At 51.7% G+C, this 26,444-nt stretch overlaps 1 protein-coding gene across 1 annotated transcript in view; it reads right to left on the bottom strand.

Moving 5' to 3' along the window:
* HS3ST3B1 (heparan sulfate-glucosamine 3-sulfotransferase 3B1) overlaps nucleotides 1-26,182 on the bottom strand; it is a 40,642-nt gene extending 14,460 nt beyond the window's left edge. The window contains exon 1 of the mRNA XM_059668569.1: nucleotides 25,087-26,182. Coding sequence (XP_059524552.1) covers nucleotides 25,087-25,640 — 554 coding nt within the window. The 5' untranslated portion in view covers nucleotides 25,641-26,182. The remainder of the gene's footprint in view (nucleotides 1-25,086) is intronic.
* Between the last annotated feature and the right edge of the window lie 262 nt (nucleotides 26,183-26,444).

Here is a 26,444-nt window from a genome sequence, read left to right as displayed (position 1 = left end):
AATTTGCAACAGACTATTATACAGAGAACTGCTTGCCTTGTGTGTTTCATGTCTAAGAACAGAAGAAGGACGTGTTGGAGGCTGAAGCAATGATTAAATACTGTTACTTGAGGACTTCCCTTCTTTATGCCGTACATGCTCTGAGAACGCTTTGGCAGATGATATACTTTAGACGGAGTGCTCCCTCCCCACCCCACAACTCCCACAAGGGGACAAAACTGTAAGCACCAAGGAGATCAAATAACTAAATGGTTAGTGAGAGAGCTGTGAAGAATTGCAAGATTAGCCTTTTACCCTGCATTAGCCTGAATGAATAACTAACCCTGTAACTATCCTTACTGGTTGGCCTAATGACTATTTATAAGAACAAAATGTTTGGTTGAAATGTATTGCCATCTATGTTTTGTTTTGTTATCTGTTGGCACTGTGAATCTTAAAGATTTTTATCTTCAAAAGGAATACAAGAAAAACAGTAAAACACCAGGCATAGGACACACTTAAAAATATTTGTTGAATGAAGGGAATGAGTGAGCAATGTGTAAAGCTAATGACTAGGGGTCACAGTGTAACTATGTAAAGAGAATTGGGGGCAACCTGGAATAATAAATTGCCATTTGGGCCAGGTTTGAAAATGGTGATGATCTCAGTATCCCGACGCCCAAAGTTAATTCTAGAGCAACATTTATGTGTCATCAGACCTATTACATTAAGTGACACAATTACATTAAGAGGCCCTTCCCATAAAGAAGGTCTTGAACCTGAATTAGAAGCTCAAGCAAAGAACAAGCATGGCATGAGACCAGTGCTCCTTATGTCTCCTGTGGGACCGAAGCAAGCTGTGACATATCTCACTCACAAACCTTGAATGCCCCACCTCTGGTGGCCGGTAATAAACCATCTTCCCTATTCAAACTAATAAGTGGTTGCAGTTAATAATGATGAGAAAATGACTCTAATTAGCTGACTTATATTAATTATTATTCTACTTATTATTTTGATTTAACGATTATTAAATTCTGTCTTGATTCCCAGGTGTCCATCAAGTGATGATGGAGTAAGATACCCCAACGCCTCTAACAGGGAGCAGGAAGTAAGCCGACTAAAAATGTAAATGTAATATCTCTTAGAGGTGGTCAGGGAATCAGTGACAAGGCAGGTGTGTATGAATAGAGGGATAATTCTTGCCCTCCTGGGACATACTGTGTATTTAGAAAGAGGTTCCACACCAAGGAAGTTTACCCATAGATATTGTTTACTTGGTCCAAAATGAGATCTGCGGAAAAGCAGCACCCAGAATTTGTGTCCTTTGAGACAATCAAAGCTTCCTTGAGCTGGTCCTAAAGGTAAGGTGGAAATGAAGAAGTCAAGGACAAAATATACCTCAGTTTAGGACTACACGGCAGTAATTGAGCCATTTAGCTTGGACTGAAGATTTTTGTCTGTATTTGTTTTTAGGAATGGTGGGCAATACTGGAAAGACTGGAAAACAAGCTGGGTTGCCCTCTATCTACACAGCTTCCACTCACAGACATCATTCCAAAAGCAAAACCTAGAAGCCAAATCGGCACCACCTCTCAGAATATTCAGCCTACCATTGAAGTGAATTCTGCGCTCCCCACTTCCTTTCTCACCATTGCACCCAACTCTGCTTCACCCCAATTATAGACAAGGCCCTATGATTCCTCAAGTGGGTCCTGAAGTTCCCTACCCGTCCTCCCCATAGACTTCCCTCCTCCGAGAGCATTCTTTCCAGCCCTCCTTCTTCTAATACAGTGGTCGGCCAACTCATTAGTCAACAGAGCCAAATATCAACACTGTATGTCCACCCCCCACTTCTTCTAACGCCACTTCTTCAAAATAGACTCGCCCAGGCCGAAAACCAACTTCTGTGCATGGGCCAGGAAGTTTCAATCGCACTGTACGTGCGCACCCGCACGTGGTATTTTGTGGAAGAGCCACACTCAAGGGGCCAAAGAGCCGCATGTGGCTCGCGAGCCGCGGTTTGCCGACCACTGGACTAATACATTTCGATGAGACTCATCCCTTTCTCAATCTGGGTTAGCAGTCCTTGCTTCCTTCTCCCGACCACCACCCTCAACATTCTCCCTGCGCCACACACTCACACAGTTAGCACAACCTTTATCTATCTGCTGTTACAGTCCTGGAAGCTTTGAGGACTGGATTGTGTCTTATTTGCATTGTGGCAAAAACAAATGATTGTTAGGTGAATAAAGGGTGAACGAATAATGAAGCAAGAATTTGAATTTGGTCTCAGAGGCCATGAGAAGCCACATGTGAATGGAGATGAGTGACATGCAAATGTATTAGGAGCGGGGAGGCAGTGCTCCCAGCAGCACAGATGAAGCCCATTTGGGCTTTTAGCTGGTGATAAACTTCCTGAGCCTACTGAAGACTGATACAAGAAAATATAAAGACATTTTACTAGGTGTCTCCAGCGGAAGCCGTGCACTGCTGGCTATCTGACTCCAGCCTTTTATCGCCTCTGAGATATTTTGCAACTCTGTAAATTATAGATAAGGTAGCAATGCAATAACATCCTTGACCATGGGCATGAGAATACATGCTTTTGGGTGGAGATTCTGGAGCTTTGGTTCTCCATCTTCCATCACATACTTCCTGCCTATTTTTGTTTTTAATTTTTTAAAATTGGTTTCAGAGAGGAAGATAGAGGGAGGGAGAGATAGAAACATCAGTGATGAGAGAGAATCATTGATTGGCTGCCTCCTGCACACCGCCCCCCTGGGGATGGAGTCCGCAACCCGGGCATGTGCCCTTGACCGGGATGGAATCCGGGACCCTTTAATCTGCAGGCCAACGCTCTATATACTGAGCCAAATGGGGTAGGGCCCTACCTATTTTTATATTCATCTCAACATCCCTTTATTCCAAGTAAACTTGTGTTCTTTTCACTTCTCCTTTGAACCAAAGGTTCTCTCATTAAAAATGAGTGAAATGATCATTAAGGAGATATAATCCTTACCATTATATCTGGATGAGAGTCATAATTTTACCTTTTGTTTTTAGAAAAGGATTCTTTACCGAAAAGTTGGATTAACCATGAGTTTCCTGGAAGTGCGCTCTCCACGCCGGGGCATGGCGGCCGCCCACCCTCTCTCTGGGACCCCAGGGCAGTCCTGCTCTCTCTGTGCTGTGTGACTGAGGCTGGCCTCTGGGTGAAGGCTGACAGGAAGCTGAGGATCGTGGCCAGCCATCTGAGAGCCATTTCTTAGGCCAACTCCTGGCACCATATTATGGTTCAGGTCTTCCTTGTCTTCTTTGTCGCTCACATTTAGGTCTCATTTAAAGGCCACCCTAAGTACCTTTTCAAAAAGGTGGGTACAAATCAATGCCATTCTGGAGATGTGACCGGGAGGGGGAGTGACAATGACTGAGCAGCTCATTTCAAACACATTTTGAAGGAAGAAAGTACCGCTAGTGACAGGTTAGATGTGAGGAAAGAGTAGGAGCAAGGACCACCTTCTGCTTCTAAGCAAAGGTGACACTAAAGGGCTCTGAAATCAGCCACATGAATTCCAGGAGCTTTCCACAGGGTGGGGGTCAGCGCAGACTCGGGCTGCTCACCCAAGAGCTGTTATAAACAAATGAAGACTGTGGTTTTCCTGTCCACGTGTGAAAACAGAAGCTGAGGGGAGGGGAGCACCAGATCCTTGGTGAGAGACCGCTCCCTGGGCTGGAAAAGCCAGCTCCGGTCAGCCTGCGTGGGGTGGGGTGGGGTGGGGTGGGGTGGGGTGGGGACCACCGGAGGCAGGTGCCAGGAAGAATGGCTGCCTCTCTGAGCTGCTCAGGGGCATTCTCCCAGTGCTGACAAAGCCAAATAAAGATCTTAAGCTGCTACTTTCCCAAATGAGTCCACGCCCAGCCCTGGGGCTGGGAACACACAGCACTAAGCCCCTAAGCAAACAGCCTCTAAGGAGAGAACAGGAGGTGCCTCTGCTGCCCCATTAGCATATTGGGGACATCAGCTCGGACCCTGCAGGACAGTTTTCCTGGGCGAGCTAACTGCACAAATTAAACTGTGCTGGGAGGCGGCAGGATACCAGGTGACACACTGAGGAAGGGGTCAGGGCTGTGCGAGATGCTGTAGGATGTGTCCCAGGGATCTCAGGGTGTCCCATGAATTCATCCGGATTTCTCTCTCTGACACAAATGCATCTGTCCAAGGAAATACCCTTCCCTGGGCCCCTCCTTCTCTGGTGAGAGACGGTTCTCTTCATATTCAGAACAGAAATGGAGCTTATTAAATATCACAACAGGGAGAACCAAGATGGCAGCATAGGTTAACGCCGGAGTTTGCTGCTTTGAACAACTACTTCAAAAGTAAAACTAAAAGACGGAAGGGACATCACCCAGAACCATAGGAACGCTGGCTGAGTGGAAGTCCTACAACTAGGAGGAAAGAGAAACGCATACGGACACTCAGAGGAGGCGCAGTGCTGAAGTCAAATTCTGAGGTGCGGAGTGCGCGGAGCGGGCTGGCGGCGGAGGGCGCGGTTGTTGTTTTCGGTCGGGAGGGAGCCGCAGACTCTGAGCTCCAGATACAGGCGAGTCTTTAGGGACCCAGACTCAGACGGGAGAAGCGGGACTGTCTGGCTTCGGTCAGAGCGAGTGCAGCTTTCTCTCCCAGCTTTGTGGCGGGTGCTGGGACTCGGAGAGGCAGAGCCCCTGGGGACAGGACTGAGAGCCGCCATAACTGCTCTCTCTGGCCCACCCTGTTGATCCTGTGCGACCCGCCCCGCCCAAGCCCTGCACAGAGGCATTTGCCGGATAGCCTCAGGCAAAGGCTAAATTAGCACCTCCCTAGAGGACAGAAGTTCTCTCACTGCTGACACAGCTGATTCTCATAGACACTTGGCCTGGAGATCAAACCCTCCCTGGAATTAGCTACAACAATCAAGGTTTAACTATAAGACTGCGAACAAAGACCACTAGGGGGTGCACCAAGGAAGCATAACAAAATGCAGAGACAAAGAAACAGGACAAAATTGTCAAAGGAAGATATAGAGTTCAGAACCACACTTTTAAGGTCTCTCAAGAACTGTTTAGAAGCCGCCGATAAACTTAATGAGATCTACAAGAAAACTAATGAGACCCTTGATGCTATATTGGGGAACCAACTAGAAATTAAGCATACACGGACTGAAATAACGAATATTATACAGACTCCTGACAGCAGACCAGAGGAGCGCAAGAATCAAGTCAATGATTTGAAATGCGAGGAAGCAAAAAACACCCAACGGGAAAAGCAAAATGAAAAAAGAATCCAAAAATGCGAGGATAGTGTAAGGAGCCTCTGGGACAGCTTCAAGCGTAACAACATCAGAATTATAGGGGTGCCAGAAGATGAGAGAGACCAAGATATTGAAAACCTATTTGAAGAAATAATGACAGAAAACTTCCCCCACCTGGTGAAAGAAATGGACTTACAGGTCCAAGAAGCGCGGAGAACCCCAAACAAAAGGAATCCAAAGAGGACCACACCAAGACATATCATAATTAAAATGCCAAGAGCAAAAGACAAAGAGAGAATCTTAAAAGCAGCAAGAGAAAGAAACCCAGTTACCTACAAGGGAATACCCATACGACTGTCAGCTGATTTCTCAACAGAAACTTTGCAGGCCAGAAGGGAATGGCAAGAAATATTCAAAGTGATGAATACCAAGAACCTACAACCAAGATTACTTTATCCAGCAAAGCTATCATTCAGAACTGAAGGTCAGATAAAGAGCTTCACAGATAAGGAAAAGCTAAAGGAGTTCATCACCACCAAACCAGGATTATATGAAATGCTGAAAGGTATCCTTTAAGAAGAGGAAGAGGAAGAAAAAGGTAAAGATACAAATTATGAACAACAAATATGCATCTATCAACAAGTGAATCTAAGAATCAAGTGAATAAATAATCTGATGAACAGAATGAACTGGTGATTATAATAGAATCAGGGACATAGAAAAGGAATGGACTGACTATTCTTGGGGGGGAAAGGGGTGTGGGAGATTCGGGAAGAGACTGGACAAAAATCGTGCACCTATGGATGAGGACAGTGGGTGGGGAGTGAGGGCGGAGGGTGGGGCGGGAACTGGGAGGAGGGGAGTTATGGGGGGGGAAAAGAGGAACAAATGTAATAATCTGAACAATAAAGATTTAATTTAAAAAAATAAATAAATAAATATCACAACAGACTGTTATCCTCGCCAACTGCAAAACAGGCATGAAATCCCAAGCGCAGCACCCCTCAGCTTTTAGGGACTGTGGTGTCTGAGAAGGGGATGGCCCCTCAGTGCAGCAAAGGTGCACACAGTCCAGAAGCTCCGGCCACCACCAGGCCCTGGCCACCACCTGGCACGGCCACCACCTGGCACCGCCACCACCTGGCCCCGGCCACTACCTGGCACTGCCACCACCGGGCACTGCCACCACCGGGCACCAGGCTGTCCTGGCCTGAGGCCTGAGGCCTGGCCGAGAAGGTCCTGAGGAGGTCAGAGCAGAGCGGACACGCCTTCTCACAGAGGAGAGCAGCACCGCACTGAGGCCGTGAGCCTTGCTCACCTCCGAGGCTCTGCCTGAGCTACCCTCAGAGCTTGGTGAGCACTGAGACAGGGAGCCGGCATGGGAAGGGTCTAAAGGTGGTCTTGGGAAGCCACAGACACCACGCCGCACACGCCAAGCTCATGCAACAGAACAGGTGTGCCTCTGGGAAAAACCCAACGTCCTCTCTCTTCCTTGGCCACGGGGTCAACTCGAAGACCTTCCTAACACTTTATCCACGAGAAAGTACCGAACGCCCAGGTCTCGCTGGCTCACTGACCCACCTTCTCCGGGCATGTTGCTCTGTTTCAAAGATGGCGAGAGGGAGGCTGAGGGAGGCTAGACGGCGCTGCCCCAAATCAAAGATCAGGCAATGGCGAAGCAGGGACTCAGAATGTTCAACTCAGAGTCTCATGTCCTCCTGCTTCTCAGCACTTGTGAGAACCAAGATAAAATGCTCAAATACAATAGCCACCCCACCAGCCCCGCCCTCTCACCTGCTTCCTTTCTAAGGAGACCTTCGCCTTCCCTCCCTTCTGACAATGAAAAAGGTTTGGTTTAATTAATTTGGGGGATTATACGGGCTGTATATACTTGCATGGAAATACACTTACGTAAATATCATATAAACATGTACATAGAGAAAGATGACCTTCGAACATGGGAACTAAACCTCTGTTCTCGGCACCTCTGCCCTCAGGCTTCATTTCCACTCAGCCCCCTGCAACCAACCCTCACAACACGGAAATCGTCCGAGTGGCCCTCCCACCTCCCGGGGGCCTGTCCCTATTCCTGTTCTCTGCTGCTCGCTGAGTCCGCCCTTTTCCACTGGGCCAGGCTCCTGCAGGAGGGAACACGGCCCCTACCCCGCCTAGGGCTGCCACACAGCACGCCCAGCGGGCAGCCTCTGGTGACACACACCCAGCCAGAGGGGAGGGGTGGGAAGCGCGGGCTTTCCACCCTGCATACAGGTATGGACACACGGCTGACACACGGCTGCCCCCTCAGCTCTCCCTCTTCCCTTCCCAGCATCCAGGTGTGTGAAGGGAAAAGCGAGCTGGTTCTCCATGTCAGAGGCCGGAAGTCACAGCTCAATCTTTAGAAGCGGGGAGTTTCCCGAAGGTGTGCCAGGCCGAGCAAGCCTCTCCAACCAAGAAACAAGCAGGCTGCCCCACTGGCACTGTGAAGCCACTGAGCGAGCCGGGAGCCCAGCCAGGAGGCGGCTCCCCTTCCAGCTCATTAACCGTTTGCGCTCAGCATCACGCGGCAGCAGCCGTGCAGCTGGACATTAACTTAGCCTGGCTGCCAACCAGGAGCCAGAGCGCTAAGTGTCTGAAGAGCAGTCCCGGGAGCACCAGCGCACCCTCCCAGCAGCATCCTCCAGGCCTCCACACGGCTCCTTCTTTGCATTTTCTCTTCTGAACTATAAGGAAGAGAAAGGGGAGAGACATACACACATACACACTCAGGCATGTGCACACATACAGACACACACACTAACGCACGCACACACTCATGCTTGCACACACGCCATCCCTGCGAATGGCCTGCACAGAGGGCTAAGCCGCGGTAAGAAGGGCAGCAGGCACTAATTGCACATTCAGAACAGGTGTGTGCCTGCAGAGCCACCACTTAATTACCAGGTTTGGCATCTTGGCACTGGCAGCCGGGCCCTCTCAGCCTCTAAGAATGCTGAAACGGAGCGTCCACAGGGCTGCTCCCTGCGTAGGTCCGAGGAGCTGCGAAGTGGAATTTCTAATTACATGGCTTTAGGCTGTACCCTAATGAGAGGCTCCGTCTGGGCAGGCAAACAGCAACCAGCTTCAGGACGTGGGCCCCGGAACATCCTGAGAGGATCCCAGCACTTGCCTTTTTTCTGGGTGGCACCTCCTCTGATCACCAGCAAAAGCAATTCCTATTGAACGCTACTCAACGGCATCTTACAAATCCCACTTCCATATTGAAATACTCGAGAGAAAAAAAGGTGCAGGATAAACTGTTACCCCATGATGGCAAGGCGCACTCACAAGACACCAATCCCGCGATGCTGTCCACCCTCACCTGCATTTTTCCTTTGAGGGTCCTTCCCGGCATCCAACACACTTTTTCATGTCAACCTCCCTGCCCTTTCCCCGGATTCCCTCTGCCAAGAAGACCCCTTCCCCACTTGATCTTCACATGAACTCTTATTTATCTGTCAGAACCTTGCTTCGGTTGTCACCTCCTCTCTGAAGCCTTCCCAGGGGGACCCTCCCCCACCTAGACATTTACTCACTCCTCCCGCAGTATTTCTATGCCTGGAACTCCCTGTTTTTGTGTGTGCCATGCCCTACTGTACTTGGCCTTGAACTCCCTCTGCTGCTATGTGTGCCATGCCCTACTGTACTTAGCCGTCTCTACCTGCCTTCACTCTCATTTTCCAGAGTCAGTCTCCACAAGGCAGAGCCCCCACTGGTACCCCTTCACTCCAAGAACACACAGAACTGCCTCCCTGACCCTCCGTCTTCCTGTGACGTCTTCATTCTGGTCACAGTGTCATCTCACAGGCCCATAAATATCCTCTTGCTCGGGCTTCCGCTCAACATCCTCTCTTTGACAAGACCTCCTGCTAACAGTCCTTTTCTCCTGCCACCCTCTTCCCCATAACTCTATCCCCTTCCTCTGTTTTATTTCTTGTCATGGCTCCATCACTGGGTGAGACCTTCCATTTTTATTAGTTTACTTGTTTATTTGTTTCCTGTCCATCTCTCCAATAGAATGTCAGAAGCATGAGGGCAGGGTCAGTGCTAATAAAACAGGCAATAAAATTCATGAAATGAATAAAGCTTTGCATCTGCAGAGCCTGGCATAGAATAGATGCTCAAAAAATTAATAAAATCAATATGCAACCATAAGAAATAACACATACTAGTGGACATACAAATACAGGGACACTAAGAGCTACGCAAAATTGACTGGATTCCTCCCCAGTGCTCTGTCCCTGTTGCTGAATCCCAATGGACAGTCTAATCCTCAAGGTCCCCAATGCCGGTCCCCTCCAGATTGTCTTCTCAACACACTCCACTGAGTAGAGAGAAGCCAAATAATCTCACAATGGAAGCAAAACGCACCAAATCCAAAATCGAATATAACTGACAAGCAACCAGCGGCTGGGAAATTCTTTATGGGGCTCACGTGTTAAACATGAGTGGGGCCGACCTTTAGGACCTAAACCCAACTCCGAATTTGACTGGTGTGCTCACTTGGGAAGTGCCTTTCCCTGCAGCCCAGACCACAGCTGTCCGCTAATGCTGGGTCCCCACCTTGAGCTTCTGGGACCTGTGACCTATTTGCCCCACCTGGGGGCTGAGCAACCCACCAATAGGTGACATGCCTTTGTGCGTCCCATCCCCCAAATTGACGTCCCCAAAAGACACCATTCAGGTAAGATGAGGTGGCTCTGATGCAAGTCCTCGGAATGAATGAAAGCTTAAGTCTGGGGGGAGCTGGCATGTGTGCCCTCAGCAAATGCTCCGTTGACAGAACACAAGAGCCACGAGCCTGTCTCTACTTCTCCTTCCAGCTGAGACTGAAAGAAAACACAACCCTGAAAACCCCTGTGTCTGACTGGACTTCCCACCGGAGGAGACCGATGGGGAGGAGGCGGCCATGCTCAGGGTCTGCCCCGCGCAGGGGCTAACCCCAACCAGGAGCCCCTGGCTGTTCCCTCTGGAGCCCAACACCCCTGGCCTCTGGTCTCCCTCTTCTAAAAAGAAGTGGCTCTGGACCAGGGGATGCAGGGCTCAGCCACACTTCCTTGGGGAGCGCAGTCGCTGTTACGCGCTCACATGGAATGCTCCCCAACTTACCCGAGTTCCCCCACAGTGAACGGTGGCGAGAAACAGGCTCACTTTGGGAAGACTGGGACCACCACAAACATGGCTTCTCTCTACTCACAGGGTTCTGAGACAGGAGGGGGAGGCCTGTCCCCTGGCCAGAGAATGGTGGCCCGTGGGGTCCCCTCTCCACCTTGCTTACTGGGCTTGCTCAGAAGCCCCTCCCAGGAATGGTAGGGTTCCTCCCCCAGCGGGGATGGGGGTCAGGAGGCCCACAGGCTTCACCAGCTGTTTCCTCCGGGCGTTGGGATGGGAAGCTGGCGTTTGGAGCCTAGTTGGCAGTTGGAGAAGAATGGCTCTCTCTCGACCAAAACTTCAACCCTGAGAGGGACAGTCTGTGTTTGGGGTGCCATCCAAGTTACCAAAGAGACAACAGGAAAGGGCCGAGTGGGTGCTGTGATGAGAGAGGAAGTGTGTCCATCCCTTCTCGAGAGCACCGTCTGGACAAACACTGGCTCTAGAACTGAGAGCCGTGCACAAAGCACCCAGCAGGGCTGTGTCGTACCCTCAGAAACCACCTGCATGTTTTCTTGCTTTCTCTACCTTGAACACCAAATTATTTCACTTTTCTCAACAATACATGAAAATAATTCCAATGCATAATTCGTGTAAAGTCTCTGAATTTCTTTGGTCCAGGAGTCAGTGCTGGGCCAAAAAAAACCCTTGCCGGGGAGATGAAGGCCCTGCCCTCCACAGAACACTGCACCTCTGAGCCAGCCTCCGGGCCCAGTTTCTCTTAATCCCCAACACTTCCTTCCTCTACTCCTCCAACCGCCAGGTCTCTGCTATGCCTCTCTCTAGGCCTTTCCCACAGTGCTGCCCTGAACACCCTTATTTGCTTTCTGGGACAATTGGCTGACAAACTCCTACCCATACTGCAAAGCCCAGCTCAATGGGTGCGTCTCCTTTGAGTTCCCTCCTCTTGGCTCCCACAGCGTTTCTCACTTTGTTCTATATTATTTCTCACCATGGCCTCTTGACCAAGAAAGTGATCTCCTCAAGGCATCTAACAAGTGCTTAACATCCTATTTCCCAAGTACTTTCACACCCTTTGACCCATTCTAGGTGTTCCAACCCTGGGAGATGAAATCACATCGCGAATGAATGAATGGCAGACGCTGCGTTATTCCGTGAATAGCGCCACTGGACGCTCTGGCCATGACTTGGCAACAAGGCTGCGCATTATTGCCTGATTTTCACAAGGGCCAGAGAAAGAGAGGGTGGGTATTAAATGTCCCGTTAAAAGAGCCGTAACTTTATAGGAAGGGAAGTGTGATAAGAAAGAAAAGCTAGTCGGGTCCAGGCAACCGAAGACCCTGCTGTGGTGTGAAACTGTTCCTCTCCGCACCGTGTGACACGCCCTGGCCAGCACCTGGCCGTGAGCGGGCCGGGGCCCAGGAGAGGGGCCATTGGAACGCATGTTAGAATTTCGCCAGATACGAGGAGTCCTGGGAAGTTATCAGGAGATAACAAGATCGTTGTGCCAGTGCAGAGTGCTCGGGAGGGAAACCCAGACGCTGCTGTAACTTAAGTTTTGTGCAAATAGGTAAATGAATCCCTATCTCTCTGTAAAAGGTTCCACTCGCCTTTTCCAGTGACACCTAATCGGAAAGTTTCCTTCGCTTCCGGTGTGACTAAGGAGCACTTTCAGAGCTGCCCTTGGCCCCAGACACAAAAAGGGAAAGTGCATGTTGAAAAAATAAGGCGACTGTCTGGGTGCACAGCTCCAGGCTCAGGCCGTGTGGGGGGGGGGGGGGGGCTCTGCATCAGGCCCGTGAGCAGTCCCGCTGGTGCTGCCATAAACACACACAGACCACAGGCTGTGCCCCGCAGGCGGGGATCAAAGCTTCGCCTCTTCCAACACAGCAGAAGGCCTGCTCTGTAAACAGCTCGGAGAGGAGCCCTTACCTTAGAGAAAGGGCACCAGCTCGGCTCCTCGGAGGAAAGCGGAACCGCAATTAGCCGGCCCGGGCGGGGCAGCAGGTGGGAGCCGCCTGAGACCCACGGCAGGCCTGGCCTTGCAACCCCTGCCCAGGGCCCCTGATCTACTGCAACCCCGATTTCCCCCCTTTACTCCTTTCGCACAATCCCCCCGGGTGCGGGTGCGGGTGCGGGTGCGGGTGCGGACACATGGGTGTGAGATGATGTCTCAGGGAGACTATGGAGTCTAATCCTGTTCCCAGGCTGGACAGAGAGGGCACAGGGCAGGAAACCCTGGAGACCTGCTCTGCTAACCGCCCCAGGTGGCCGCTACCCAGCAGCCTCCTCCGGTTACCGGCAGGTACTGAATGACAAGGGATGGGACTCAAGGAAACTTTGACAAAATTAATCAGGCTTTTGTGTGTTTTGTTTTGAGCTATAGTGCTTCTAAGGGCCTTTACTATGCTAACATGGAACGATTTAGATATATATTTTTTACAAATCACTTATACATTTTTTAGGACATTTTGTTCCCTGAAGAAACTTGAGATAGTGCTTCTCAAAGTGTGGTCTGCCCGCATTGTCTTCAAGAAGGCAGAGGAGGTGTTTAAAGCCACCATAAGTGATCGACAGCGTTCCAACATCCAGGCTCTGATCAATGAACTCCCTGGAGAGCACAGAGGAGTGTGGTGCCACACATTTGTGGCAGGAGGTAAAGGGAACAGGGTGCGTGGAGTCACCCGCAGCAGGACAGCGTATCGTCCACAGTGAGTGGGGAAAGGTAGTCCTGTGCCCGGGTTTGCTGAGTGCCGGTTCAGGAAGCACTGGTGGGCCGTCCCCACTGTACACTTGAGGATGTTGACACCGAAGAGATAGAGGGACTTGCCCAAGGTCACAAAGCATCCATAGCCAAAGGCCGACCCCATTTGGGGGCCACATGGGAGAAGAGCCAATTAAAAAGCACAAACAAACATAAAATTAAAAACAGGAGAAGCATGTCATTGAAAATGATTTTAAGATGGTGATTCTAATTTTAACTGGCATCCAACTAGCCGGCCTCTATGCAGCCTCTCCCAGGATCGCTACAGAGTTGTAAAGTAAAAAGTTAGTCAAATAGGAAAAAACAAACAAACAAAAAACTTCATTCCAAAATCTAACAAAAAAGTCCATGATAAATGGAAATTCAACCCTGAAATAGTGCATGCCTAAAAAAAGGGGGCGGGGGGGGACACCAGTCTGTAACTCCCACACTGTCTGGCATTGACCCAGACCTCCTGGGAGTAGCCAAGTAACAAGGAAGTGAAGCTCGCTATGTGTGAGACAATAAGGATCAGTGGGGACTCTAGCAAACAGAAGAGGACGCACCCCATTCCCAGCCCCTGCTGCTGCTCTTCAGGTCCAGCCAGTTGCTGCCTTAATAAAAGAAGCAGAAAAGCTGCTTGTTGTGAAATCTCTGAATCTGTCAATATTGGTGATGAATTTACATGTTCTTAAAAACATACAAATATTCACTCTCGGATTTCCTTTACAATAAGCCCAAACAGTCATAACTAATCTGTGGTGGTAAAAGGTAGGATCGTGGTTATCCCTGGAACAGGGACAGTGACAGGAAGGGAATATGAGGGTGGCCTTGGGGTTCTTGAATGGCTCTTACACGGGTGTGTTTACTTAGTGAAATTCACCAGGCTGCACACTTCTGAGCTGTACACTTTTTACAGTTACGTGCATACAGATTTGACTAAAAAACCCACACGCCATATTTTTAAGTAAAATTTGATGTCGGATTTTTTTTAAATAATAAAGAAAAGAGAGAACACAATACTTTTTAGAAATGGTGGAGGACGTCTTGGGAAAAGTAGAAATAAGGCCACATTGAGACGTAGTTAAGAGAGCGGCATCCTTACAAATGCCGGATCTTGCTGGAGCTTCACCTTGGGTGAAGGGAGCGCTATGGACCAGTGCTTGAAGGCACAGGATGCCACCAGAAGGGCCAGTGTACATCGTGGGGTCTGGCATGGGCCAAGTTGCAGAGCAAGGCCCAAGTTCTTAGACAAGGAGACACAATTTGGAGAGGGCCAGGTGTACTCTATGACCAGACCTTCTATACAACTGGGACAAAATAGGATGTCTCCACAGGGCGGGGCAAGGGTGTTCAGGTGTCAGCTAAGGAAGCAATGACCCAGACCCACTGGGGTGAGTGCTGAGGGTTTCAGTGTGATCCGGAGATCTGGGTGGTGTGGGCATGATGGGGAGGGTGTGGGCATGGTGGGCAGCTTCAAGGAAAAGGTGAGAGAGAAGAGATGGGCTGGCAAGTGAGGAAATGGAAGGAGGCTTTGGTCACCAAGGGGCATCAAATGTACAGATTTTGTCGTTGGAGCAGGGGCAACAGGGAAGATGCCACAGTGGCAGGCTGGTGCATGGATGACACTCATGAAGGCTGCATCATCAATGCAGATGTTGTAGCAACTGAGGGGGCTGAGGACTGAGTGTGGGGAACTAAAGGAAATGACAAAAAAGAGAGAAAATACATGATCTTGGGCATACTTTCATATTGAATTGTGGACTTAGAAGGGCACTTAGGGATGTAATAGCTTCAAGAGGCTGAGCCACCTATGGAGACAGCTAATGACCCTAGGCAACCTCTGTGAGCTTCCCTTGGCTGCTCTGCAGAAGGGGGGAAATCGCACAGAAAGGACCACTGCTGAGATGCCATGAGCACCAGCCACTGGCCTGCACACAGCAGGTGCTCGCTCATCTACCACATCAGAGTAACCGGTATCCTCTCTCCTTCTCCTTACCTCCTTAGCTCTCTTTGGAAGCTCCTGGAAAATTAAAATATAAAGTCACATTTCTTATTTGTACTATTGCATCATTTTATCGCATGCTTCCTCTTCTCCATCGTTAGATTTATTAGTGATTCGGCAGGACTAATGATTTTTTTTAAGTCAGTGCTTACATTGCTTTGAGCCTGTAGATTTTAGTTCATGGACTAGCAGGCCCCTGAAGGACAAGTTCATGTCTTGTACTTCCTTAGCATCTCAAGTGCTGCCTGGTATAGCACATGGTGAAAGTGCTCAAACAGGGCATGTTTAGAACATGAAACTATTCTGTATGAGACTATAATGATGGGTACTTGCCATCATATGTTTGTCAAAAGCAGTAACATGTGCAGCATCAAGAGTGAACCCTAATGTAAGCTATGGACTTCAGATGATGATGACATGTCACCGTCAGTTTATCGATAGTAACAGATGTTCCCCTCTGATCCTGCATGTTGATAGTGGGGGAGGCTGTGCTTATGCAAGGCAGAGTGTATATGGGGGTTGTCTTTTCACTCAATTTTGCTGTGAACTTAAAACTACTCTAAAAAATAAAGTCTGTATGTTTTTAAAAGTAAGAACTATTATAAATCTTTGTTAGATAAGTGAAAAAGCAGGTCAACATGATGTATAAGAATGTATTATTTATTGACTATAGAAAAAGACTTCAAATGGTCACCTTTCGCTTCCTCCATTAAGCATTTCAGGTCAATGACATAAATGATGAGCTAACCCCCCCCTCCCCCCCACACCCACTCGCTTGCTTGGGTCTTCTGTAAAAAGCTCTTGGCTGGGAACAGGATGTTTACTTTTTTGTGCATCTGTGTTAACTGGCAGCACTAGCATATGCTAAGTGCCTGGAGACTCTGAAACAATCAGACAGGAGGGCACCAGGGACCCAATGAACAGCACACATCAGAGGAATGGCTGGCTGAACCAGGATGAGTTTGCAGCCAGAGAGACAGGAGGGGGAAGGAGTCCTTTCAGCCAGGGAAGGCACCAGGAGTGCTCTGGCGGGGAATTACTGTTCTCTAATTGTAGGCTCAGTGTGTCGTCTCCTGGGGGGAGCTACTTTAATGGATGTGTGGACCAAATCCTGCATTGTCTCAACAGCTCCTGCAGTAATGAGCGATGTCCCGTGTGAGCTTCCTGCCCTTTAACACAGGCCACCTCCTGCACCGCTGCAAACCTTCCAGAAAGCAAGGCTGTCTCCTGCAAATCCACAACAGAATCAATTCCCAGGGCCAGCCGTAACTCCCCTCCTGGCTGGAGGCGTTTATTCAGGCTGTCCTTCCTCCTGGACAGGACTGGAGAAGGTGAGCTCGTCAGTACCCAGAGAGCGCTTCCAGCCCAGCCTGCAGGCCCAGGGCGCAGAAAGGGGCTTCTACGTTGTCCAAAGGGGAGCCATCCATGCCCCTGAGGAGGGGGCAGCTTCAGGCTGTGGGCCGAGGGCTGAGGAAAGGAGAGTGACCAGGGAGTGTGTGCCCCAGGGGTTCTAGGGATGCAGACTAGACCTGCTGGGAGGAGAAATGGCACCTGAGCCACAGTGCAGCGGAGAGTCCAGAATCAAAAGGGAACGTGAGTCCTCACTGCTCTGCCCAACAGGAGCAAACTTCAGACCAGCAGCACCGCCCCTCCACGAGGCAGGGGCATTTGTGCAGGGGGTTAGAAGAGGCCGAGAGGAAAGGAAGGGAGGAAGGAAGGAAGCACAACAGATCTGGGGATAAGCTCCGCTCGGAAGGCGAGGGCGGTGCAGGGCCAATTCAGCTCTGAGAACCGGAGGCCGTGCAGCGGGGAAGTCCGCTCCGGCCGGGGCGGGGCTATCGCGCAGGCGGGACACCATTGGTTTCCCGGCAGCCCCTCGAGCCAATCGGTGCAGGGCATGGCCCTCGGGCCCCGCCCACCGCAAGCGCGGGCCGCTACACCCGGCTCAGCCCAACAGGTGAGGCCAGAGCGCGGCGCGGGCTGGTCACGTGGCCGCGGCCGGCGACCCGGGACCCAGGGCAGCCCCAGGCCAGGTCTCGGGCCCCGCCCCCAACGCCCGGCGGCGCGACCATCTGTCTCCCGGGCGCAGCCGCGACCAGATGCCGCGGCCCCACGCGACAGGGCTGTGCAGCCTGAGCCGGGGCCGGGGCCGGGGCCGCGGAGCCATTTTCTCTGCCGCGGGCTCGGCCACCTCCGGAGCCGGTGAAAGCGAACGCCCCTCCCGCAGCAGGAGAGCCCCAGACACGTGGCCGCGCCGGGCCTGCTGGGGCCATGCTGGCCACTTGGTCCCCACGCCTTTCTCGGCCCCATTCATTGAAGAGTGCGCGTGAAAAGTCTGCTGCGTCTCGGTCCCTTCCCCACGTTTTCACTCTCCATTTGCTTCCCAAGCCCCGTGGGGCCCAGAAGAACCTTCCGGCATCTGATGGGTTTCTAAGCCAGGGTGGCCTTGTTCCGAAGTCCGGGCCAACCATTTGGGAGGAAACAGCTATTCTGCATCATCGGCCCCCAAGCTGCTTGGTGAAGGCACGTGCAACAATTCACATTCTGGCCAAAAGCGTTTAAAAGTGCTGATCTCGCCTCAAGAAACAGTACAGCTTCGGCTTACATACAATCAATTTGATGTTAAACCGGAGACTTATTTTAACACATTTGCTGTATTTAGAAGAAAAATATTTTATCCCAAGAGCTCATCTGTTCTGTAACTAATTTATCAACTTAACAGCCACGGTGAATACATGTGGTGTATATACACATAATTTTATAACTGAAAGGCGCACCGCCCGCCTCTCCGGGCGGTGCGGGGGGAGGAGTCTGACCGCCTGGCTCTGAAATCCCTCCGCGCCCGCCGTAGGGCCTGGCCTCCCCGGAGCGGTCGAGTCTCCGGACCGGCTGCGCGGTGGCCGGCAGCGGCCGAGGGGTGGGGGCCTGGCGGCGTCCGACCACGGGGGAGGTCATGGGGGCGGAAGGCCTCACCGCCTCACTCTTTCCTCCCTTCCCCCGTGGTCGGCTCCCCGCTTGCCCGCGCTGAGGCCGAGGGTCCATGCGGCCCTCGGGGCCCAGTCGGGGGGGACCGGGGCCTGCGTGGGCCAACCGCCAGGCCCCATGTGGGGGGCCATCCTGCCTTGTGGCGAGTTCGAGCGGCAGCAGCAGGAGCCAGACAAGGACTGCGCCCTCCATCTTGCCTTGGGGTCTCCATCTTGGGACAGGACCATGTGCACCCTCCATCTTGCCTTGGGTCCTCCATTTTGGGATGGGGCCACGTGCTTCCTCACGGGAAGAAGCCGCTGCTAGCCACACCCAGGATTTCTCTGAATTAACCAATGGTGATCAAGGGAAGTGCACGCCATCACTATGACCACATCCTGTACCGACTCGCGCCTGGCCAATCAGCCGGGCCCACAGTGCCCTCTCCTGCCCCCACTCCACCCCCCTTTAAAACCCCCTGTCCCATCAGGCCTCTCTCTCTCGGCCGCTGGACTTTCCGCTGTGTCGGTGGGTCTGGTGAACGGGGAGCGCAGGCCGGCTTGCATAATAAAGGACTCTTTGCTTTTGCATCGGACTGACTGGCTCCCTGGGGGTCTTGGGAACTTTGAAATCTGGGCACAACAATAACGACTGTAAAAGATATGAATTCCTCCCTGGCAAAAACTCTTTAACCAACTCTCTGCACAGATTTACACAAATAATTTTAAAAGTAGCTTTCTTCAGGAGGCAAACAAATTTTGTCCGTACAGCTTTACTATTTAAACATGTTTCATCCATGACACACTGATGTAAAATGTTTAATGACCCAGTAACGTACACTATTTTTTAATATGTGAAGTCACAGAAGTGGGCATTTAAAGGAAGAATTTAAAATACAGATATAGCTTATAGGAAATTACCAGCACTCATATCTCTACAAAGAAAATTAATGAGGGGGTCTATTAGCATTTGGCAGTGTTTTACCACAAAGCCTCTGACTGCAATGAAAATTATCATCATATTATTAAGCTAGTAATTGCTCCTCACTTCCTGAACTCTTCCCCAAATCTAAAATCAGAAAGAAAATTCAAGAAACACTAACATCTGTTTTATTTGTTGTTAGATTTCAGAAGAACATGAGAGTTCAAGCAGGTAATGTTTAAAATATTTTTTAAAGTTTCATGCTCTACTTACAAGTAGTTTTCAAAGATATCGGTATCTCATTTCTTTTCCATCATGGGAAGTGTTTTCATTTGAGGTAGGCAGCATCTTGTATTCATTACCCTTGAAAACGTGCCACGTACTTGGGGAATTCATCTTGCTGGGATTCCTGGCTATCCCAACAGCCGCGGATGAAATGTCCCTTACTGTCTGAAACCACAGACTGTTAAATGAGAGAGATAGCACCCTATTTGGAAACTAACTCTATTCACAGCAAAAGAAATGTTCATTATGCTCTGCCTGTAAAGTGGACATTTTGTGCTTCTGTCAGTCAACTTAATTTCCATGTTCATAGAGTGAGAACATAAAGTATTCAGCAACTACTGACAGAACACAGCAGACAAGCAGTCTAGTCAAGTAGCATTTCAGTTCTGAGCTTTAAATAAATGCCACTTCCCTGATTCATAGCACTGACTGACTGATGGGTTTGCTTTAAAATTTTTGGTGCACTTTTAATTCTAAAGAGTTTTAGTGATTCTTATAGAACCAGAAAACCTTATGTCCCACGTGTTTTAAACAAAAAGGTACACCAGCATACAAATTTGGAATGAGGTTTTGTGACATACTGATTTTTCAAATTAGCTCAAAGTTTTCCTGCAAACAAAAATAAAACACCAAACTAGAAAAACAGAAGCTGTGACAGGTCACTTTACAATTTCAAATAAAAAAACTTTAACTGGAAATGTCTTTTGTAAATATTAAATTGTAAATTTTCAATAATCAGGCTCCATTAAAAAAGGCAAAATTTACCCTTGTCAGCTTAGTCAATTTGTAGCACTCTCTTTTAATAGTTTTTAAGACATGGGCACAACCTAATTTTTAGAGACCTGTTCAATAATAACATATCATTTGGAAAATAATACGTGTAATTTAAATTCACACATTTCAGCATTTTATTTATTTAAAACAAATAGGTTGCCATTAAATATTGACTATTTTATTAACTGAGCGCATCTGGGAAAACACTTATGATTAGGTTAATTTATGTTATATTTTCCCCTCAACTTGTAAAAGATTAATCAACCATTTTATGGTCTAATTTAGGTGCCTAATTAAAAACAGAGTTCAACACATGCTACACCGTCTTGCTAATAAATCCTGACAGCTTTGTAACATGATGGTTCATATTTCAAATTGTTGCATATAAATGTAGAATTTTGATCTTCACCCAGGAGCCTGAAGTGAGTTACATACTTGGTTTAAGCTCCAGGACTGAAAATACAATTACTTCAAAAAGGATTATCCCCAATCAGATCTTATCTCAAATATCCCTTCATGGAGAGGAAAACAGTCTTTGCCACCAAGTTGTTAGAAACAGACTAGGAAAATAGGGGAGAAGTTAGATTTCTCAGCATTTATTAAATTAAAACGGTAGGAAAACTTGCTACTTCCAGCTATTAGCTTTCAGGAGGGAGTTTTTCTGAAATTACTGGGTTTTAAAATCTAAGTCTAAAGAAATCTACTCAAAGTTTGGTTACAGTTGTTTCCTAGTTAAATGTAAGTTTTGTCTTGACTCTTGGCACTGTATTTCTTTTAAATGAATAAATTCACTCCCAGAAGTTTTAGAGCATCTCCTTTAACCCCATGTCCTCCACACCTCCCAGCCTTATAAGGGGACAAATGGAAGAGAATAAATCTATTCTCAGGAGGGACCTGTGTTGTTTTCTCAGCCTTTACACTTGAGGGATATTTTTGTCATTTTAATGACTCCTTTGACTCTAACTGTCCAGTCCAGGCAGAGAAAAGAAACTGCCATGGTGATGTAATTACCTCACTCTAGTCATAAACCCACTCTGGTCAAGCAAGGAGCCTCTTCTGAAGCTGATATTTTTTTTAAAAGTGAATGACAAAGTGAGCAATGCACACTGAGGTCACGGAGTCCATTGGAAAGCTCAAGCTCTTTTACAGCAAACCCAGTTTTGAGCCTGTCATATATCACCACCATCATGTTTTTGGTCACTTAAGCGAGGGAGCATGGCACAGAGCGACCTGGAGCAGAACTGCCGAGGTTAGTGTATTAGCTAGCCATGTGCTAGCTGGGACAACTTGGGCAAGTTGCTTAACTTCTCCGTGCCTGTGTGTTTTCATCTATGAAAGTACCTACTTCATAGGATTGTACTAAGGAATACATTTGCTAATTCTGTAAAATTTGAACAATACCTGGCACATTGGGAAAACATTCAGGAATGTTACCTACCAGCATTATAAACACACACACACACACACACACACACACTTTTTTTTTTTTTAACGTGGCCACATTATTAGTGTCAGGTTATTTTGTGCAACCAAAAATGAAAAGAAGAATCAAGACGGGGAATGAGTTTCTGCTCTGGAAAGTTTAAGGCACATTTCTAGGTAAAAATTAATAATCACACTATTTGGCTAACTTAATTCCCAAACTGCTATCATTATTAACATGTGTGAAAATCTACCAAACTTACACCAAGTCCAAAGGAGAGATATTAAAGCATGTATCTATTTAGGTTTAAGTCAATATTCAGAGCCTAAATGTCAGGTGTGTGCTTACTCCCCCCTGCCCTCTGGGAGGCTCACAGCCCCAGAGCTCTCAGCCACCACCACAGCCTGCCAGGGAAGGGGCAGGCCTCTACCTCACCCCACGCGGTGCTCACCAGCACATGCGGAGTCTGAGAGTCTGAGAGGCCTGAGTGAGGAAGAGCTGGATCATACGCTGGAGAAGCAAACCCCCAGGAGTCTTGGCCCTGACTAAGACATACTCAGGTTCCGGGGCAGATGGGCCAGGGGAAGGGCGCACTGACTTGTAAGTAGGTAGGGCAGCGGCAGAAAGCTGCTGCTCTCAGGCTGGTGGCGAGGTCAGCTCCGCGTCCCTGTGACCAAGGTCGCCTCCATCCCACAACCGTCAATCCCACCACAGTTCTGGCCGAGGAAGGAACTACAGTCAGTTTCGGTGACTTTAGGCAAATCCGCGCGGGCCCAGGCTGCTGGCGAGGCCACAGGAAGGACTGGGCACCAATCGATGAAACCCATACAGGACTTGGCACAGGCAGAGCCAAGATCTGCTCCTCCAGCCAGTTATGATGCCGACACTCGGGTTCAGCCATCCATGCCCATAGTTTTATCACGCCTTTCGAAATGCCGAAATGCTTTCAAAATGTTTCCCCCTCTCCTATTTTCTAGCTGTGAGGACTTGTTTGAACCACGTGTCTGACTGCAACTCTCAGGTTAATTATTATTTGTGCTTGTCTCCAATCTGCTGCCCGCCTGTAGGGACCGCGGGGAGATAACAGGACAGGCACCTCTGGCGAGCACCAGGGAGGGCGCAGGGTGCTCCCTGGCACCGGGTTTAGCAAAAGCGTCTGGGTCAGACGTCTCCTCCGGTGTAGTTACAGAAACTTAAAACGGCCGCTTTCAAAACAATTGTAAGTCTACACATTTGCTCAGACATCCCGAAAATTCTTCATTAATTAAAATGTGTTCATTAAACAAGGCACTTAAAATATTTTTTTCTTTTTCCTTAAAAACACCCACTAGCCCAGAGGCCGGCGTGTGCTGGCGCCGCCCTGAGCGCGGGGCTGGAGGGGAACAGCGGCGCTTCCAGGGTGCGCCTCCCGCCGCGCGGGCCAGGGGTCGCAGCCGCGGGCCGCGGGCCTCCTGGACCGTCCAGCCCGGCTCATCGGTTTAGGTAGATGCTGGGGGGGTGGGAGTGGGGGTGCTGAGGGACTTCCCGCCTCCGGCGTCCCAGCCCCAGCCCTCGCGACCCCCACGCCCGGCGGCCTCGCTCACTCCGCGGCCCGGGACGCCCGTCCCGCCCGACTCCCGGCTGCGCTCGGGTTTCCAGAGCGCCTTCGTTCCTTATTCCGCGGTTTTGAGTCAATCAAAAGGAGCGGAGCAGGTGGCGGGCAGCAGCCTAAGAGACTGAATCTTCCTGTGGGGATTTCCACAGCCGGCCAGGTGCTTTCAAAGCCGGCCGACGTGGAAGATTGTAGGTTCCTGCCCGTCCTCGCCGCCCGGCCCGGCCCCGGGCCCGCGTGTCTGATCTCAGCGCACTCCGGGCGCCTCCGGCCTCCGGCGGGTTCCGGCTGGAAGGGCACCAGCGATCCCCGGCCTCCGGCCCGGGGTCGGCACCCGGAGTGGAGCGGCGGCGGTAGAATAACAATAGGATCGATGACAATAGCTAACAGCCAGAGCGGCCCCACGTGCCAGCCAGCACCTGCCCGCCCCAGCGCACCCGCCTCTGCGCTCCGCTCCGCGGAAAACCGCACGCCCCCGCGGCACCTCGGGGAGCACTGCGGCTCGGCCCGACTTAGCCAGCGGCCGGAGCCAGACGGGACTCCGGGCGTCCTTCTGAACAGCCGGTGCCCAGGACCCGGACGGTGGGAAGGGTGACTGCCTGGCTGGCTAAACCTCGGGACTGGGGCAACTGCGGACAATGAAAACATCCAGGACAAAAGGGAGTGGGGGGTGGAGGGCGGGGGGCGAGGGTGGGAACTGCGGCTTTAATCCCCTGGGTCAGCCCCTTTTATCTCCCATCCTCTCCAGGAGCCTAAAGGGGGTTGGGGGCCGGGAGTGAAGTTCGGTTTGATTCTCCCCTTTGGTTTTCTGAGTCCCGAGCCTCTAAGAGGCTCCTCCGGCCTGGAGGGCTGCCTGGGATACGACTGAGTCTTGCCTGTGACGGGTGGGGGAAGAGGTGGGGGAAGAGGATGGCTGGCTAAGAAGTTTCCGAAGGAAGGAGGGAGTCTGGACCCTCGGCTCTCCCGCGTCTCACCGGAAGCTGGACCCACCCAACCGCTCACCCCAAAAGCGGGCAGCGGCGGGAGGCGTTGGCGGAGGTCCTGGTTACCCGTCCCTTTGGAACCCGACCCACGACCCGACTCAAGAGCCGAGTTTCCGGAAACCCCGATCTCCGGGCAACCCACATTTCTTATTCAATGGACCCCCAATATTCTTCGCACCCCGACGTGTAAAGGGCCGGTGGAGTCCAGCACCCAGGCCAGGAAGGCGGAAACCGGCGGCCGTGCCGGGGGCGCCCGGATGCCTGCCCAGACGCGCGCCGCTCCCTCCGGCCGCTGCAGTGCGCGCCTTTGCCCGACAGGGACCAGCACCGCTCCACGATCCGCCCGCCGCTCACCCGCCCAGCGCGAGCTGCTCTCCAGAGAAGCGAGTTTGACCCTCTTGGGGTTCGGATTCCGGCAGGGAGGACTGTAATCAAAACGCGACCAGACTCCCCGCGGCCTGAGCGGGACGCCGTCCCTCCCACCCCACGGCCCCATAACGGGAGCAGGGGCTGCTGAGAAGTTGGTCTAGGGCGGAGGCCGCGGCCGGCGGGGCGCAGCACGTCCCGAGCTCCAGAAGCAAACGCCAGCAATACTGCATTGATTCCTTCGGGACGCGGGGTGCCACCGTTAGAGGGCTGCGAGCTTCCCGGAGCGCCATCTCAGTCGCTGTACCCCTCCTTTGCGGAGAGCGCTCCTGATTATTTCTAGGGTACCGTGGGCCACTGAGCTGCCAGAGCTCCTCGAGAAGTTTCTACGGGTTGTGGCAAGAATCTCCCCGATCCCTCCAAACACTCGGTACCGCGCTGGGGTGGGGCGGGCCAGCACCGCGCATTCGTTCTCCGCCCCTCTTCGCCCCCAGGGGTTCGGTGGTTCAAGACGGTATCCCTGTCACTCCCCCAGCACAAGCCACGTCTCCCTCCTCCCCCGTTCTGGGTAGCAGCTGGCGCCTCTGGCCCTGGCCCTGTCGGGGAAACTCACCGGTACCAAGCGAGGCCCTTGTCGTAGCTGCGGTCGAAGAAGTGGGGCTCGGCGCCCACGGCGCGCACGTCGGGGTGCACGCGCAGGAACTCGAGCAGCGCCCGCGTGCCGCCCTTCTTCACGCCGATGATGATGGCCTGCGGCAGCTGCTTGCTCCCGGACCCGCTAAAGAAGCTGGAGATGGGGCTGGGGGAGTCCGGCGCCTCGGGACTCTGCTCCTCTTGGCTCGTGGCGCCCTCGGCCTTCTCCTGGGCCGCAGCCAACGGGGTGGCTGGTACTGTCTGGAACAGCAGCCTGGGGAAAGCCCGGTCGGGACCCGTGGCCAGGGCTGGCGGGTCGTGGACGGCGCGGGACCCCGAGCCCAGCAGCAGCAGCCCCGGCGCGGCGGCGCACGAGCCGGCGCACGAGTACAAGAACATGTAGAGCCAGATGCAAAGCATGGCGAAGAGCAGCGCGAGCTTCCTCCTCACCGGTGGCGGGGGCGCCTGCGGCTGGGGCAGAAGCCAGCTGGGGACATGGAGGCAGGATCGGCTGCCGCTCAGGCGCTGCCCCATGCGCTGCCCGCGGGCGCGGCGAGGGGCATGGCTCAGCACATGGCACTGGTCTCGCCGGAGCCGTGAGCGCGGAGAGGGTTCCTTGGCTCTCCGGACGCCCGGTGGGTGGGTTTATTGTACCCGTGCGCCCGGGGCCACCGCGGCTGCTCCTGCTGCTCTTCCCCAGGTGGCGGCAGCAGCTGTAGCGGCCGCGGCTTTTGACATGTTGCCCGGGAGGAGCCGCAACTGGAACGAAAGTCGGGTGGCGGCAACTGCTGGCCTGGAGGCGGCTCTGACGGCGCGACGGCCCGCTCTGGGGCAGGAGAACGCTGCGCTCCCGCGTCCTGGCCGCTCGGACGGTGCGTACGGCCGCTGCCCGGGGCTGCCTCCTCGCTGCCCTGCGAACTGCTCCTGAGAGCAGCCCCGGCACTTCCTCGCTGAGGCTGCGAAGGAGAACTGCGCAGGAAGAGTAGAGACCGAGGTGGAGTGGGCGGGCCCGGCCACCCGAGGGACAGGCCGCTCCACCTACCAGAAACCAGGACCACCATGCAAATACAGCAGCTTCGCTGAGGCTGCAGCAGCCAACCAGCTCCCGGAAAGTGGGGGTGTGGAAAGGGTTTGGGGCGGAGGAAAGCTTCCGGGGGTTTCTATTGGCTGCAGGATCAGAAGGGCGGAGTCAGGGACTGGTGACAGGAGCCGAGGGAAGAAGGATGCTGGCATAACCCGGCGCTGGAAGAGGACAGACCCCACCGAGTGGTGCACTTCGGCTCCCGCGCGCATTTCCGCACTCGCTCCCCGAGCGGAAGTCTTGGCTGTAGTTGCCCA

This window comes from Myotis daubentonii, chromosome 16 (genome assembly GCF_963259705.1).
Source record: "Myotis daubentonii chromosome 16, mMyoDau2.1, whole genome shotgun sequence".
Classification (NCBI taxonomy): Eukaryota; Metazoa; Chordata; class Mammalia; order Chiroptera; family Vespertilionidae; genus Myotis; species Myotis daubentonii.
The sequence above is the reverse complement of the archived record's forward strand: the minus strand, read 5'-3'. Positions and strand labels throughout refer to the sequence as shown.